This window comes from Hyperolius riggenbachi, chromosome 4 (assembly GCF_040937935.1).
Source record: "Hyperolius riggenbachi isolate aHypRig1 chromosome 4, aHypRig1.pri, whole genome shotgun sequence".
NCBI classification, from domain to species: Eukaryota; Metazoa; Chordata; class Amphibia; order Anura; family Hyperoliidae; genus Hyperolius; species Hyperolius riggenbachi.
Genome location: NC_090649.1, coordinates 475516300 through 475529015, shown reverse-complemented (window position 1 = coordinate 475529015; position 12716 = coordinate 475516300). Strand labels below are relative to the sequence as shown.

Genomic DNA, 12716 nt, shown 5'->3' with positions numbered 1-12716 from the left:
ATAGCTGAGAGGACAACTGATGTGTCAGGTAATGTCCATGTTTCCCTATGGCTCAAGTGGGCAATGTTACTGTTTTAACAGTTTGCTCACCAGAAAGCTGTTAGGGGGTAATGGCCATTTTCAAAATAAAAGACAGAGAATTCCCTTCATCACAATGGACAAACAAGACGCGGGACAGGAGAAAGAGACTGAGGAGTAGACTACACGGGAGGTAAGTATGACCTGTGTATGTTTATTTTTTGACTGATAATTTTCAGTTCAGCTTTTTTCAGGTTTTTCTGCCAGGAAGTTCAAAGGTTCATTAGCTCTGCTCTGTTTCATCATTTAAAATACAGAGTGTAATTTGTAAACTGCAAATATTAGAGAATGATGCAATGTTGTAGAAAAGCAGCTATATAAATATAGCCGAAAATAAAAATATGAGACTCTCTTCTTTGCTACTAATGTTCTGTTAATTATCCGTACTACCCATACAATTAATTATAAGTTGTTTTTTTGTTTTTTGCTTCAGTGTCACTTTATGGGTGACATGCCATAATTATGTTGAGAACCACTGGTCTAGCTTTTGGGCAATGCAATGGCTTGATTGGCTGACACAGCAGCCCCTCCCCCTCCCAGGTTGAGAGCAGAGTGGGCAGGGACTACATGAAACTGTTATGCAGACAGAAGTGGCTTCTCACTGGCTGTTAGAAAACATTTGTGTAATCATTCCTTACTAAACACGTGACAGGATGACTTGTGACTGATTTATTGATTATAGAATGTCTCATATTGCTGCGTAATATGTTGGCGCTTTATAAATACAATAAATAATAATAATATTGTTATTTTCCTGCTCTTGATCAGGCATTGCTGTGTACCCGGGGAAGGCGGAGCTGCTAAGCTGTAAGCATGAGTTCTACAACCACATCCAGCCCCTGAAGAACCCCGGGCAGCCTGGAGAGAAGAGCTGTGACACCCAGAAGATCAACTACACCGACCCATTCACCAACCTGACCATGGTAAGTGTAATGCGATAGCTCTACCTTCTGACCATGGTAAGTGTAATGCGATAGCTCTACCTTCTGACCATGGTAAGTGTGACGCGATAGCTCCACCTCCTGACCATGGTAAGTGTGACGCGATAGCTCCACCTCCTGACCATGGTAGGTGTGACGTGATAGCTCCACCTCCTGTCCATGGTAAAGACCCGGCCTGTGCAGCATGTCTGCCTCTAGACTGGTAAAACCGAAAGTCTGACGAGATATCTCCACCTGCTGGCAGCTCAGCATCGGTGCATGTACCTCCGCTGCTAGCCTCTCACTGCTAATCAGTAAGGCCTCTTTCAGACAGATGGCTGAACTGTGCACGTTGGGCAGTTCAGTGCCCCGTCTGCTGCCCATTAACACATATCGAGTGCTGCAGCCACATGGCAGCGGTTATATACCAGAAATGTCAGCGTCGGACACACGGTGGTGTTACTCTGTGGCAAAAAAGCCAGCTACATGGTTACAGCTACACTTGAATGTGACTCTGGAGGGGCGGTGGATGCATCTGTTTACTGCCAGTACCAAGCGCTAACAAGCACCCAGCTGGTGCATGAGGGAAGCTGACAGGTGATTAATTCACTGCCTTCACCTGCCAGTCAGAAGGAGGACTAAGTATTGTATTGTATTGTACTGCGTACATACAAATACCAGCAGTACAAGGTTTGTACTTTTTGTTGCCCGGGGCCCACTATCACAAGTTGCCCTCCACCCCCTTTAAAGAGAAACGGTGACCAAGGATTGAACTTCATCCCAGTCAGTAGCGCAGGGGTCAGGAACCTCTTTGGCTGAGAGAGCCATAAACGCCACATATTTTAAAATGTAATTCCGTGAGAGCCATACAATATGTTTCAAACTGGGTCAGTAGGGCTCTCTTCCCTGTTGCCATGGTGATGTGTATACAGTTGATCCGCCGGCCAGCGGAAGTGTCAGACACGTCTTCAGCTTCTCTTGGGTTTCAGCAACATCAGCAATTTCCCAGAGAGCCAGATAGGAGAAATACCAACTAACAGCTTGTACAATTAGCTAGCTGACTTAGGGGTTGATTCATTTTGTAGGATGAGATCCCCGCACTTTGGCCCAATAGGCTGCATGTCAAGTGACAGGCAGCCTATTGGGCCAATCAAAGTGTGGGGATCTCGTTCTACAAAGTCACTGGACCTGACGGGGCCCAGGGTGGGACAATTGGAGCAGCCGTTTATTTTGGGGTAGCGCAAGTAAATTAGTAGTGCTTGCTACAGCAGTAGTGTGCACTACTTTGAAAATGTTACTTGTGCTGCCACACTAAGCTGCTCTGCTTGAGTAGTGTAGCTTAGTGAATCAACCCCTACTGATTTGTCTGTGAGCCAAAAGAGCCACATATGGCTCCCGAGCCATAGGTTCCCTACCCCTGCAGTAGCAGATACCCCCTTTCCCATGAGAAATCTATTCCTTTTCACAAACGGATCATCAAGGGGCTCTGTATGGCTGATATTGTGGTGAAACCCCTCCCACAGTGTGATGTCACGACCATGGTGCTGGCATCACACAGTGGAAGCCTTGTTGCATTGTGGGAAATAACAGTTGTTTCCAACTGCCAAAAATGCATCATCTCCTTCCACTGACATCACCTGCCAGCAGTAAAAATGTCACCGCGTGATAAATGTCAGAAAGAGCAATGGAAGGAAGGTAAGCTTCCCCGCTCGCTGCATACATTACATTACACATTGGCGCAAATAGCTGGAGAGGGAGCGGGGGACCCAGGTGGGGACCCTTCCTGCCGCACGCTGCCACCTCCTGGTTGCTTCCCCCTCTAGCCTATACCTGAGCCACCTAACCTATGCTGAGGGGAGGAGCAGGCAGAAGGCAATCCGGATCTCCCTGCATTTCTGTGTCTGTGTAGAGGGGGATCCGTTTTTGCATGTGCGGCTGAAGCCTATCACAGCCGATAGCGCTGACAGGCTGACGAAGAGAGGGAGGTAGGGAGATAAAAAAAAAAAAAAAAAAAAAAACTCAATTTATTTAAAAATAAATAACAAAAATATTTGTTAAAAAATATAAACACTGGGGGAGCGATCAGACCCCACCAACAGAAAGCTCTTCAAGCATGCTTTGACTGTACGGACTGGAAGGCTCTTGAAGTGCCGGCCTTAGACGAGTGGGCAGACACCGTATCTTCGTACATCAGCTTCTGTGAGGACCAGTGTGTACCAACAAAAACCCGCAAACACTACCCGAACGACAAGCCATGGTTCTCCAGTAAACTAAGGCAACTGCGCAGGAGCAAGGAATTGGCGTTCAAGTCTGGCAACCAGGAGGACTATAGGAGGGCAAAAACACCCTAAGAAGGGAACTGACGGCCACCAAAAAAGAACTATGCTGTAAAACTGGAACAAAACCTCTCCTCGCGAGACACTCGGGCTGTCTGGAAGGGGCTTAAGGCTGCCAAGAACTACAAGCCCCCACCTCAGCATGCAACTCCCAGCACCGAGCTCGCTGAGAGCCTCAGTGAGTTCTATTGCAGATTTAAGAGCCAGCCGGCACCAGCTAGGCCCCCAGTATCTCTGGCCCCCTCCTCTGATTTTAGCTGCCCCGTATCCGAGTCAACCCCCTCCAACTATGAACGAAGACGAGGTCCGGCAGCACTTGTCAAGGATAAACGCAAGGGAAGCCTCAGGCCCAGATGTAGTGTCACCAGCCTGTCTGAACACTTGCACACAGCAGCTTGCACCTATCCTCTCCTCCATCTTCACCAAATCCATCCAGGAAGGCAAAGTTCCCGCTTGTTTCAAGAGGTCCACCATCATCCCTGTCCCCAAAAAACAGGGTAGCTCCGACCTCAACAATTTCGGGCCGGTGGCTCTCACATCCGTTATCATGAAAACCTTTGAAAGCATGGTTTTTCCTCTCCTCAAACTGTCCACGGAGGCCCTGCTGGACCCGTTCCAGTTTGCGTATTGAGCAAACCGGTCCACTGACGATGCCATAAAGATCTACCTGGAGCTCGTATATGAACACCTGGATAGACCAGATTCCTACTTGACTTAAGTTCGGCGTTTAACACCATCAGCCCCCAAATACTTCAAGAGAATCTTGCCGCCCTCAAGGTCCTCCTGACCCTCCACCTGTGGATCATGGACTTCCTAAGTAACAGATCACAGGCCGTCAAGCTGGACACTATCATCTCGCAACCAAGGACCACCAACACAGGGGCCCCTCAAGGATGTGTATTGTCGCCGTTCCTATTCTCCCTATACACTAACAACTGCAGGTCCACTGCAGACTCTGTCAAAGTTATCAAGTTCGCTGATGACACCACCATTGTGGGCCTCATCTCTGGGAATGATGAGCAGGAGTACCGCCACCAGGTTGACAGAATCTGCCACTGGTATAAGGAAGAATGGCCTGGTCCTCAACCATGCAAAAACAGTTGAGATGATTGCTGACTTCAGAAAGCACGCTTCCACCTCACCTCCAATCAGGCATTGACGCCACGGAAGTTGCAAGCGTTCCCTGTGCACGTCTCCCAGGCATGACAATCTACAAGGACCTGTTTTGGAAAACCAACATGACCTCCACCCAGAGAAAAGCCCAGCAGAGGCTATTTTTCCTACGCCAACTGAAGAAGTTCGGCATGGCCCAGGAACTTCTGACGAGCTTTTACACCGCCACTATCGAATCTGTCCTCTGCTCCTCCATCCTGGTCTGGTACGCTGGCTCCTCTGCCAGGGATAGACACAAACTACAGAGGGTCATCAGAGCAGCAAAAAGAATAATTGAGAAACCTCTCCCCTCTCTAGTTCAAATCTTCAACTCAAGACTACGCTCCAGAGCAGGGGCAAATCCAGGATTTCCAGGGGAGGGGGGGGGGGGATTCCTGAAAGCGGTGTGTGGACGTGGCCAAAACATGGTGTGGGTGGAGCCAAATACTAGCAGTTTCTAGGCTAAATTGCACCCAGGGCGAGGGCGTAAAATGCGCCCCCAACGTGGACACAGGTATAGGTGCCCACAGTATAGGTAGCCAACTATAGGTCCCCCCCCCCAGTATAGGTAGCCCATATAGTTGCCCCCAGTATAGGTTAGATAGGTATAAGCCCCCAGTATAGATTAGATAGGTATATGCCCCAGTATAGATTAGATAGGTATATGTCCGCAGTATAGCTTAGATAGTTATATGTCCCCCAGTATAGATTAGATAGGTATATGCCCCAGTATAGATTAGATAGGTATATGCCCCAGTATAGATTAGATAGGTATATGCCCAGTATAGATTAGATAGGTATATGCCCCCCAGTATAGATTAGATGGGTATATGCCCCCAGTATAGGTTTGATAGGTATATGTTCCCCAGTATAGATTAGATAGGTATATGCCCCCAGTATAGAATACATAGGTATATGCCCCAGTATAGGTTAGGTAGGTGGGGGAGCAGGGAGAGAGGAGTTTTCACTTACCTGCCTTCATCCTACACGCAGCTTCTATCTTCAGCCTCTCCCGGCGCGTCGCATCGGTAGGAGCTCCCCGTGATGACATGCGATTATGCCATCACAGGGGGCGCTGTTACCATAGCGACAGACGCCGGCCGGGACAGGAAGTACATAGAAGCTGCGCAGGATCCAGGCACCATAAGTGGAAAGTCTTCTCTTCCCCCGCAGCTCTGCCTGGTGCCCGTACGCCCGCCGCCAGCAGCAAGCAAGGCCCCCGCAGCGTGAGGCCTCGCCGCACACACATACGGTCTCGGTGCAGGGGGCCTGGGGGAGGGTTCCAGACACCCGGAACACCCCCTTCCGTGCGCCAGTGCAGAGCTCTGAGGATCGCCAATGATCCGTCTCACCCGACCTTCCGCTTTTTCAGTCGGCTTCCCTTTGGCCGGAGATTCTGGTCCATCTACACCCGGACCACAAGACACAGAAATAGCTTCTTCCCCTCAGCTGTAAACTCTCTGAACTCTATGTACTCTTCCATCCTCCCCCGTCAAGCGGGAACTGGTTGCACCTTACTGCACTGATGCACACTGTACAAAATCTATGGTCATCTTATGTAAATGTTGCGTTCAAACTGATGTATATGTATCTAAATTGTACAGCATGTTTTTGTATGTGTCATAGTGTATTGTATGTTCCGTTACACATTTAGCCCTGTACTTGCCAAACCCAATTCCGGGCACAACTCAGTAGTGCTTGGCGAAATAATAGATTCTGATTCTGTTGCTCATCTTTTAGAGCAGAGAGGAAGTTCTGAGTTTAGGTTCGGTTTAAAACTGTAACGAATGACAGCTCTGAGACACAAATCTGATGTTGCGTTATTTGCAAAGGAGCGTAAACAAACAAACAAAATGCAGAATCTGCCTGTTTACAGCTTTTCAGTGCTCACATTTCATAGAAACCTACTGGTAAAATGTTTATTTACTTGTTAAAGTGAACGTCCGGACTAAAAATCGACTCAGCAGCACTGAAAAGGCCTGGTGTTTCTTTAACAGTTTCACAGCATCAGAACTTTGTTTCTCTTATCCAAGCCTCATTTTTAGCTGCATAGAAGAAAACTGCCCGGGCTTTTTTCCCCTGATGCTGTGCAAATCATGATGGGATTTCTGATGTTGTTGCTCTCGTTCTGCTGTTTTGGTGCAAATTTTTCTTTTTTTACATTTTGAATTTGACATTTAAAACCTAGCGTGTGCAGCTGGGAGGGGTTATCAGGACACAGGACATTTGGAACTGTTTCCTGCTCCTTGTCACCTCCTTTCAACCAAAAAGATGGCTGCCCCCATGACAAAGATGGCAGCCCCCATGAATCACAAACATTTGCCTGTTCTTTTAAAACAGGGTGGGTAAAAAAATATATTACCTATCTATTCTAATTAACATAACTAATGTAACTTAATGATAGTATGTTTGTTTAGGCTGAAGTTCCCCTTTAAAGTGGATCCGAGATGAACTTTTACTCATTGCATAATTGTGTTCCTTTCCTACTGTTAATAGGGCATTCCTCAAGCCAAATACTTTTTTTGTTTTAATACTCTAATTCCCTATAAACTAAACAAGCAACGCCCACAGCTTTTCAGAGAGCCAAGGCACTTTCAGACAGTAGCAAGGGCTCATGGGAGCTCAGTCTGGGCAGGAGGAGGGGGAGGTATTACTAGCCAGAGATTTCAGAGGCAGAGGGAGAAGGGAGGAGGAGGGGGATTAGGTTTTTTGCTCAAGATACAGATAAGCCTGCCCCTGTGTAATGTTTACAAACAACATGGCTGCTATCATTGTATCACAGGAATAAATAATCATATTCTATTAAAGCTGTATGCAGCCAGATTTGCTGTGTAAACTATCTAAACTTTAGATAAGATATATAGACAAGTTACTTGTTAAAGTTAGTTTTTCATCTCGGATCCGCTTTAACCAGCCGGGCGGTATGGACGAGCTGAGCTCGTCCATCACCGCCGGAGGCTGCCGCTCAGGCCCTGCTGGGCCGATTTTCATCAAATAAAGAGCAGCACACGCAGCCGGCACTTTGCCAGCCGCGTGTGCTGCCTGATCGCTGCCGCTCTGCGGCGATCCGCCGCGAGCAGCGGCGAAAGAGGGTCCCCCCAGCCGCCTGAGCCCAGCGTAGCCGGAACAAAAAGTTCTGGCCAGCGCTAAGGGCTGGATCGGAGGCGGCTGACGTCAGGACGTCGGCTGACGTCCATGACGTCACTCCGCTCGTCGCTATGGCGACGATGTAAGCAAAACAAGGAAGGCCGCTCATTGCGGCCTTCCTTGTTTATTCTGGGCGCCGGAGGCGATCGGAAGAACGCCTCCGGAGCGCCCTCTAGTGGGCTTTCATGCAGCCAACTTTCAGTTGGCTGCATGAAATAGTTTTTTTTTTATTTAAAAAAAACCCTCCCGCAGCCGCCCTGGCGATCTTAATAGAACGCCAGGGTGGTTAAGCAAATACTTGTCACTTGTGACTTGCAGTCCTTGTATGAAAGCCGTCCTCTGTGTCGCTTCTTATTGGTGAAGTCAGTGGAACTGTCACAGATTTCATGTGCTCTCAGTTCTGTGAAAGTAAAAGAGTTAGGAGACTGGATTCTCGGAAACGGATTATTTGACAATTATTAAGTTAGGTCACGCATTCATGATCTTCTGAGCGTTTAACAATTTTAAGTGAACCGAGCACCATTTTTAGCACCCAGACCATCTCAATAGCACATTAAATATGCATGCCAACAATGTGGCTCATTAATTAAAAAAAAAACCTTTTACCACTTTTTACATTTAAAAGTTTAGCAGAGGGTTTTTTTTTTTACATACTTCCCAGGCCTGCCCAACTTCAGAAGTTTCATGCAGATAAGGACTGATGTAATTATTTTATTGAACACATTAGCAAACAGCAAACAAATGCTTTAATCAGTGGGGAAGGGGGGATGGATAAAACACTTTGCTTCAAAGAGTTTACAGAAGTCACAGATGCTATCTTCACACCTTCCCCTGGATAAATTGTGGGCAGCTAGAAGGGGAGGGGGGAACATGGCAGCTCCTATAGCTATTAGAAACCAGGAAAAAAAAGTGGTGCTTGGTTCTCTTTAACACTGTCCTGATGCTAACCCTAATCCCTTTTCCAACATTAACCCTTAACCCAAACAACTCTTATCCCAAAAATGTTAACTCTGTTTCCTATCCCTTTTCCTGATTCCTGATGCCTAATCCTGCCTTTCCCTACCTTTCTAAACCATAATCCCTAAATGAGGCTTAAAACTAACCAACAAAACTAAGCAATACCCTCCTTTTATCCTCTTCACCCCCTTGTGCTGAAACCAAGCACTAGAGCTCCCGATAGCTCAGCAGCTTAAAGAGAACCCGAGGTGGGTTTGAAGAATATTATCTGCATACAGAGGCTGGATCTGCCTATACAGCCCAGCCTCTGTTGCTATCCCAAACCCCCCTAAAGTCCCCCTGCACTCTGCAATCCCTCATAAATCACAGCCACTCTGCTGACAAACAGCTTGTCAGAGCTGGCTGTGTTTATCTCTATAGTGTCAGTCTGCTGCTCTCCCCGCCTCCTGCAGAACTCCAGTCCCCGCCTGCATCCCTTCCCTCCCTGCTGATTGGAGGGAAGGGACGGGGGCAGGGACCGGAGCTATGCAGGAGGCGGGGGAGCAGCTGAGACTGACACTACAGATGTAAACACAGCCTCACAGCATGGCTGTGATTTGAGGGATTGAAGAGTGCAGGGGGACCTTAGTGGGGTTTGGGATAGCAACAGAGGCTGGGCCGTATAGGCAGATCCAGCCTCTGTATGCAGATAACATTCTTTAAACACACCTCAGGTTCTCTTTAATAGTAGTGCAGGCACCGATTCCAAACCTCCGAAGCCTATAAAACAGCCAAAAATTCACCTGCGCGGCCCTGACCGCGTGCATCCTCGATCAGACTCCCGTCGCCTGGCAGGCGCAGTGGCCATCGACTAGCTAAGTCATTAGGAACAAAACTGCCTCGCTGCGGGGGAGACCGGAATGCTGCGGGCACAGGGCGGCTGCAGGTGGCGGGTAGAAGCCCCAGGTAAGTGAAACTTTTTATTTATTTTTTATTCAGTTAAAGTGTACCAAAGATCACAAAATCTAAAGAATTGATACTTACCCGGGGCTTCCTCCAGCCCCATAAGCATGTGCGAGTCCCTCGCCGTCCTCCTGCGGTCTACCGTTCAGCTACGATCAGCCCTGGTAACCGGCTCAGTCTCGTCAGTCCGGGTCTGCTGCGTATGCACGGAAGGTCTGGGTATGCGCAGAAGACCCAGGCAGGACCTGACAGCCTGTTACAGGGGCTGATTGTGGCTGAATGAAGGCGGGGGGGCCTGGCAAGGGACTCGCACATGCTTATGGGGCTGGAGAGAGCCCCGGATAAGTATCGATTCTTTAGATTTTGTGATCTCTGGTACACTTTACAGGGACTCCGAGCTCTGAATAAAAACGAAATTGGTACTCACCTGAGGCTTTCTGCAGCGGCATGCGCAGTACTGTCATGCCGGCCGCCGTGATGACGCGAGGCGGCCGGCGTGGTGACGACAGCAGTGACGTATCAGGATGAAGGAGTCCGACACTCGGGCCTAGTGTCCACGGCAGCCGCCGGGCAGCCATTTCTGACCAGGCCCTGGGAGAAGAAACAGATGGACGCCGTGGGACCTCCCGACCTACGGTGGGCTGCAGAAAGCCCCAGGTGAGTACCAATTTCGTTTTTATTCAGAGCTCAGAGTCCCTTTAATGTTCCCTTTTAAAAAGAAGGAAGAAAAATAAAAAAATAAATCTTTAAAGTTTTTGTAATTCATCAAGTCTTCACAAGATGGCAGCATTGAGCCATTATAATGTGCGTCACCTCTGTACCAATATGAGAAACAGTGATGTTGCAGAGAAAAAATAAAAGGGTTACCTAAAGCGGACCTGAACTCCTCTCTGCTCTAAAAGATAAGCAGCAGCATAATAACCTTTAAAGAAAAACATTTCTTTGTAAAACAGCTGATACAAATCTGGCAATACATCTGCAGTGTGTCTACTTCCTGCATTCATGGAAGCAGACATATTGTTACCACCCTGTGTTTACAAATCAGCTGCTCTGCCACGGCAGAGGAGATTCCTGACCTGACACAGCTAAGGGATCAAATGACAACTTGCGCTTAGTCACAGATATGGGGGGATTAGACAGGCTAAACTCTCTAAATACATACAGGGAGCATTTCTCTGTTTTCCTTCTCTCCTGTGCAAGAGTTCAGGTCCACTTGAAGCCCCCCCCCCCAACCCCCCTGGGGCTTCTTGCAGCGCCCTGGAGTCATCCTGTGCCTGCCTGCGCTGTCCTTCAGAGACCCTCCAGCCAGCAGCGGTGACCCCCCCCCCCCCCGGTTGTGGGTTGTCGGAAGGTGCTGATCATGTGTGCCAGGAGCACTGTGTGCAGGCGCAGTAGCGATTTAAACATGTGCAAAACACTGCCGGCGATGGGGACATGGTGAGGAGGGGTGTGGCCGGCCAGTATTGTGGGGGTCACCGCTACTGTCTGGAGGGTCTCCAAAGGAGGGCATGGTCACAAGATGCCTCCAGGGAGCTGCCTTGTGTACAACGATCTCTGTACATTGGCCGAAGCATATGATGGGCATGTAATTATGGTAGGGATTAGATTGTAAGCTCCTCTGAGGGACAGTTAGTCACATGACTATGTACTCTGTAATCCACTGGAAAAGTTGTCAGTACTATATCAATACCAAATAATAGTAATTTAGTGTGCCCGGACTGGAGGGCCCCACCGACATGTGCTTCTTGGTCACATGATTTCTGTTTATGCCTCTCTGAGACAAGTGATGCAGGTTGGGGATGGGTGATGGGCACCCACAGCTGTGTGCCACACTGACCATCACTGTTGGGCTGGTTTGAATGGTAATTATATCATTTTTATATATAAAGTTTTCATGCCCGCCCGCTATCAATACCCCTGATGAAGGCAAGATGCCGAAACCAGTCTGGTTGAGAGCGGGCAACACGAGTACGCTGTACCTTGAAGACGTGTCTGAGTACCACTTAGGTGGGAAGTGTTCATAGCCAGTGGGTCCTATTGGAGTTATTACCCACAGAAGTGAGTGTGATATTTCTATTTTTGTACTGTGCAAGATTATTATTAAAGCTGGATCAAGATTGCTTGAAATTAAGGGAGTCTCCCGGTTTTTCTGTTTTTATCTCTTTGATGTGAGTGCAGTGTCACTGCAGGAGAGGAAGGAGGGGACATACCAACACCAGTGTATTGTATTGGAACTTCAGCGCAGCAGCCTTGGTTTATATTATCACGGTTTGGCTGCACCTACTTCTTGCTGGATAGTTAATTGACTGCGATATTCTGAACTTGCGGTCTTTGTCTCGCAGAAGAGCGCCCTCATTGTGAAGGGCCCCCGGGATGTGCGGAAGAGGGAGCTGGTCTTCTTGCAATTCCATCTCAACGAGACTGAGCAAGACTTCAGTGCTATCGATTATCTGCTGTTCTCATCCTACCAGAACTTCCTGACCAGGTGAGAAATAAAGTCTGATTCGCTAGTTGGACTTAAAATTTGAGTGCACTTATTTTATAAAGTAAGAAATCGAATCTAAATGTATGTGATAAGAACCCTTCTGAAGGTAGGTGAGCTGATAAAGCACCTGAACAGAAAGTGGTACCTAATGCTGGGAATACGCGTTACGTTTTTCGCGTTCAATTATCCACGCGATCTATTAGCCATTCGATTCTCTGCTCTAATCTCTTATCTTCGTTTTTTCTTATTTTTTTGCCATTCACTTATATGAGAAATCGAGTGGAACAGAATTGAGCGGAGAATCGGACATGTCGGAATGTTATCATCGAAGGCATCTATCGGAACGATTCTTTGCAAAAAACGTAACGTGTATTCCCAGCATAAAGCTGTCCATACATCTACCGACTTTGCAAGCTGATCGATCATCTCATTTGAAAATTTTATTGAAGCGGATAAAAATCGGTGCTGCAAAGTTTCGGCATTCGATATCTCGACAAACACGGCAGTCTCTCGGCTGCTGTCCCCCCACTTTAAAATGTCATCCTCTCCCCTACGCAGTTTAAAATCTCACCTGTCCCCCTGCCACAACTAAGCTTCATTTTTGGCTACTGGCCAGTCGCAAACCACTGCTCCTGCGCGCTCTGGCTCACGTCGCCGTCCTGCGCATGCACAGGAAGAGAAATCTCGTACTGCACATGT

General features: G+C 48.0%; 1 protein-coding gene across 1 annotated transcript in view; it reads left to right on the top strand.

Annotated features, from left to right (window-relative positions):
* Positions 1-12716, top strand: part of PACC1 (proton activated chloride channel 1) — a 50121-nt gene that overhangs the window by 23140 nt on the left and 14265 nt on the right. Inside the window, exons 4-5 of the mRNA XM_068232938.1 lie at positions 847-1001; positions 11875-12017. Coding sequence (XP_068089039.1) covers positions 847-1001; positions 11875-12017 — 298 coding nt within the window. The remainder of the gene's footprint in view (positions 1-846; positions 1002-11874; positions 12018-12716) is intronic.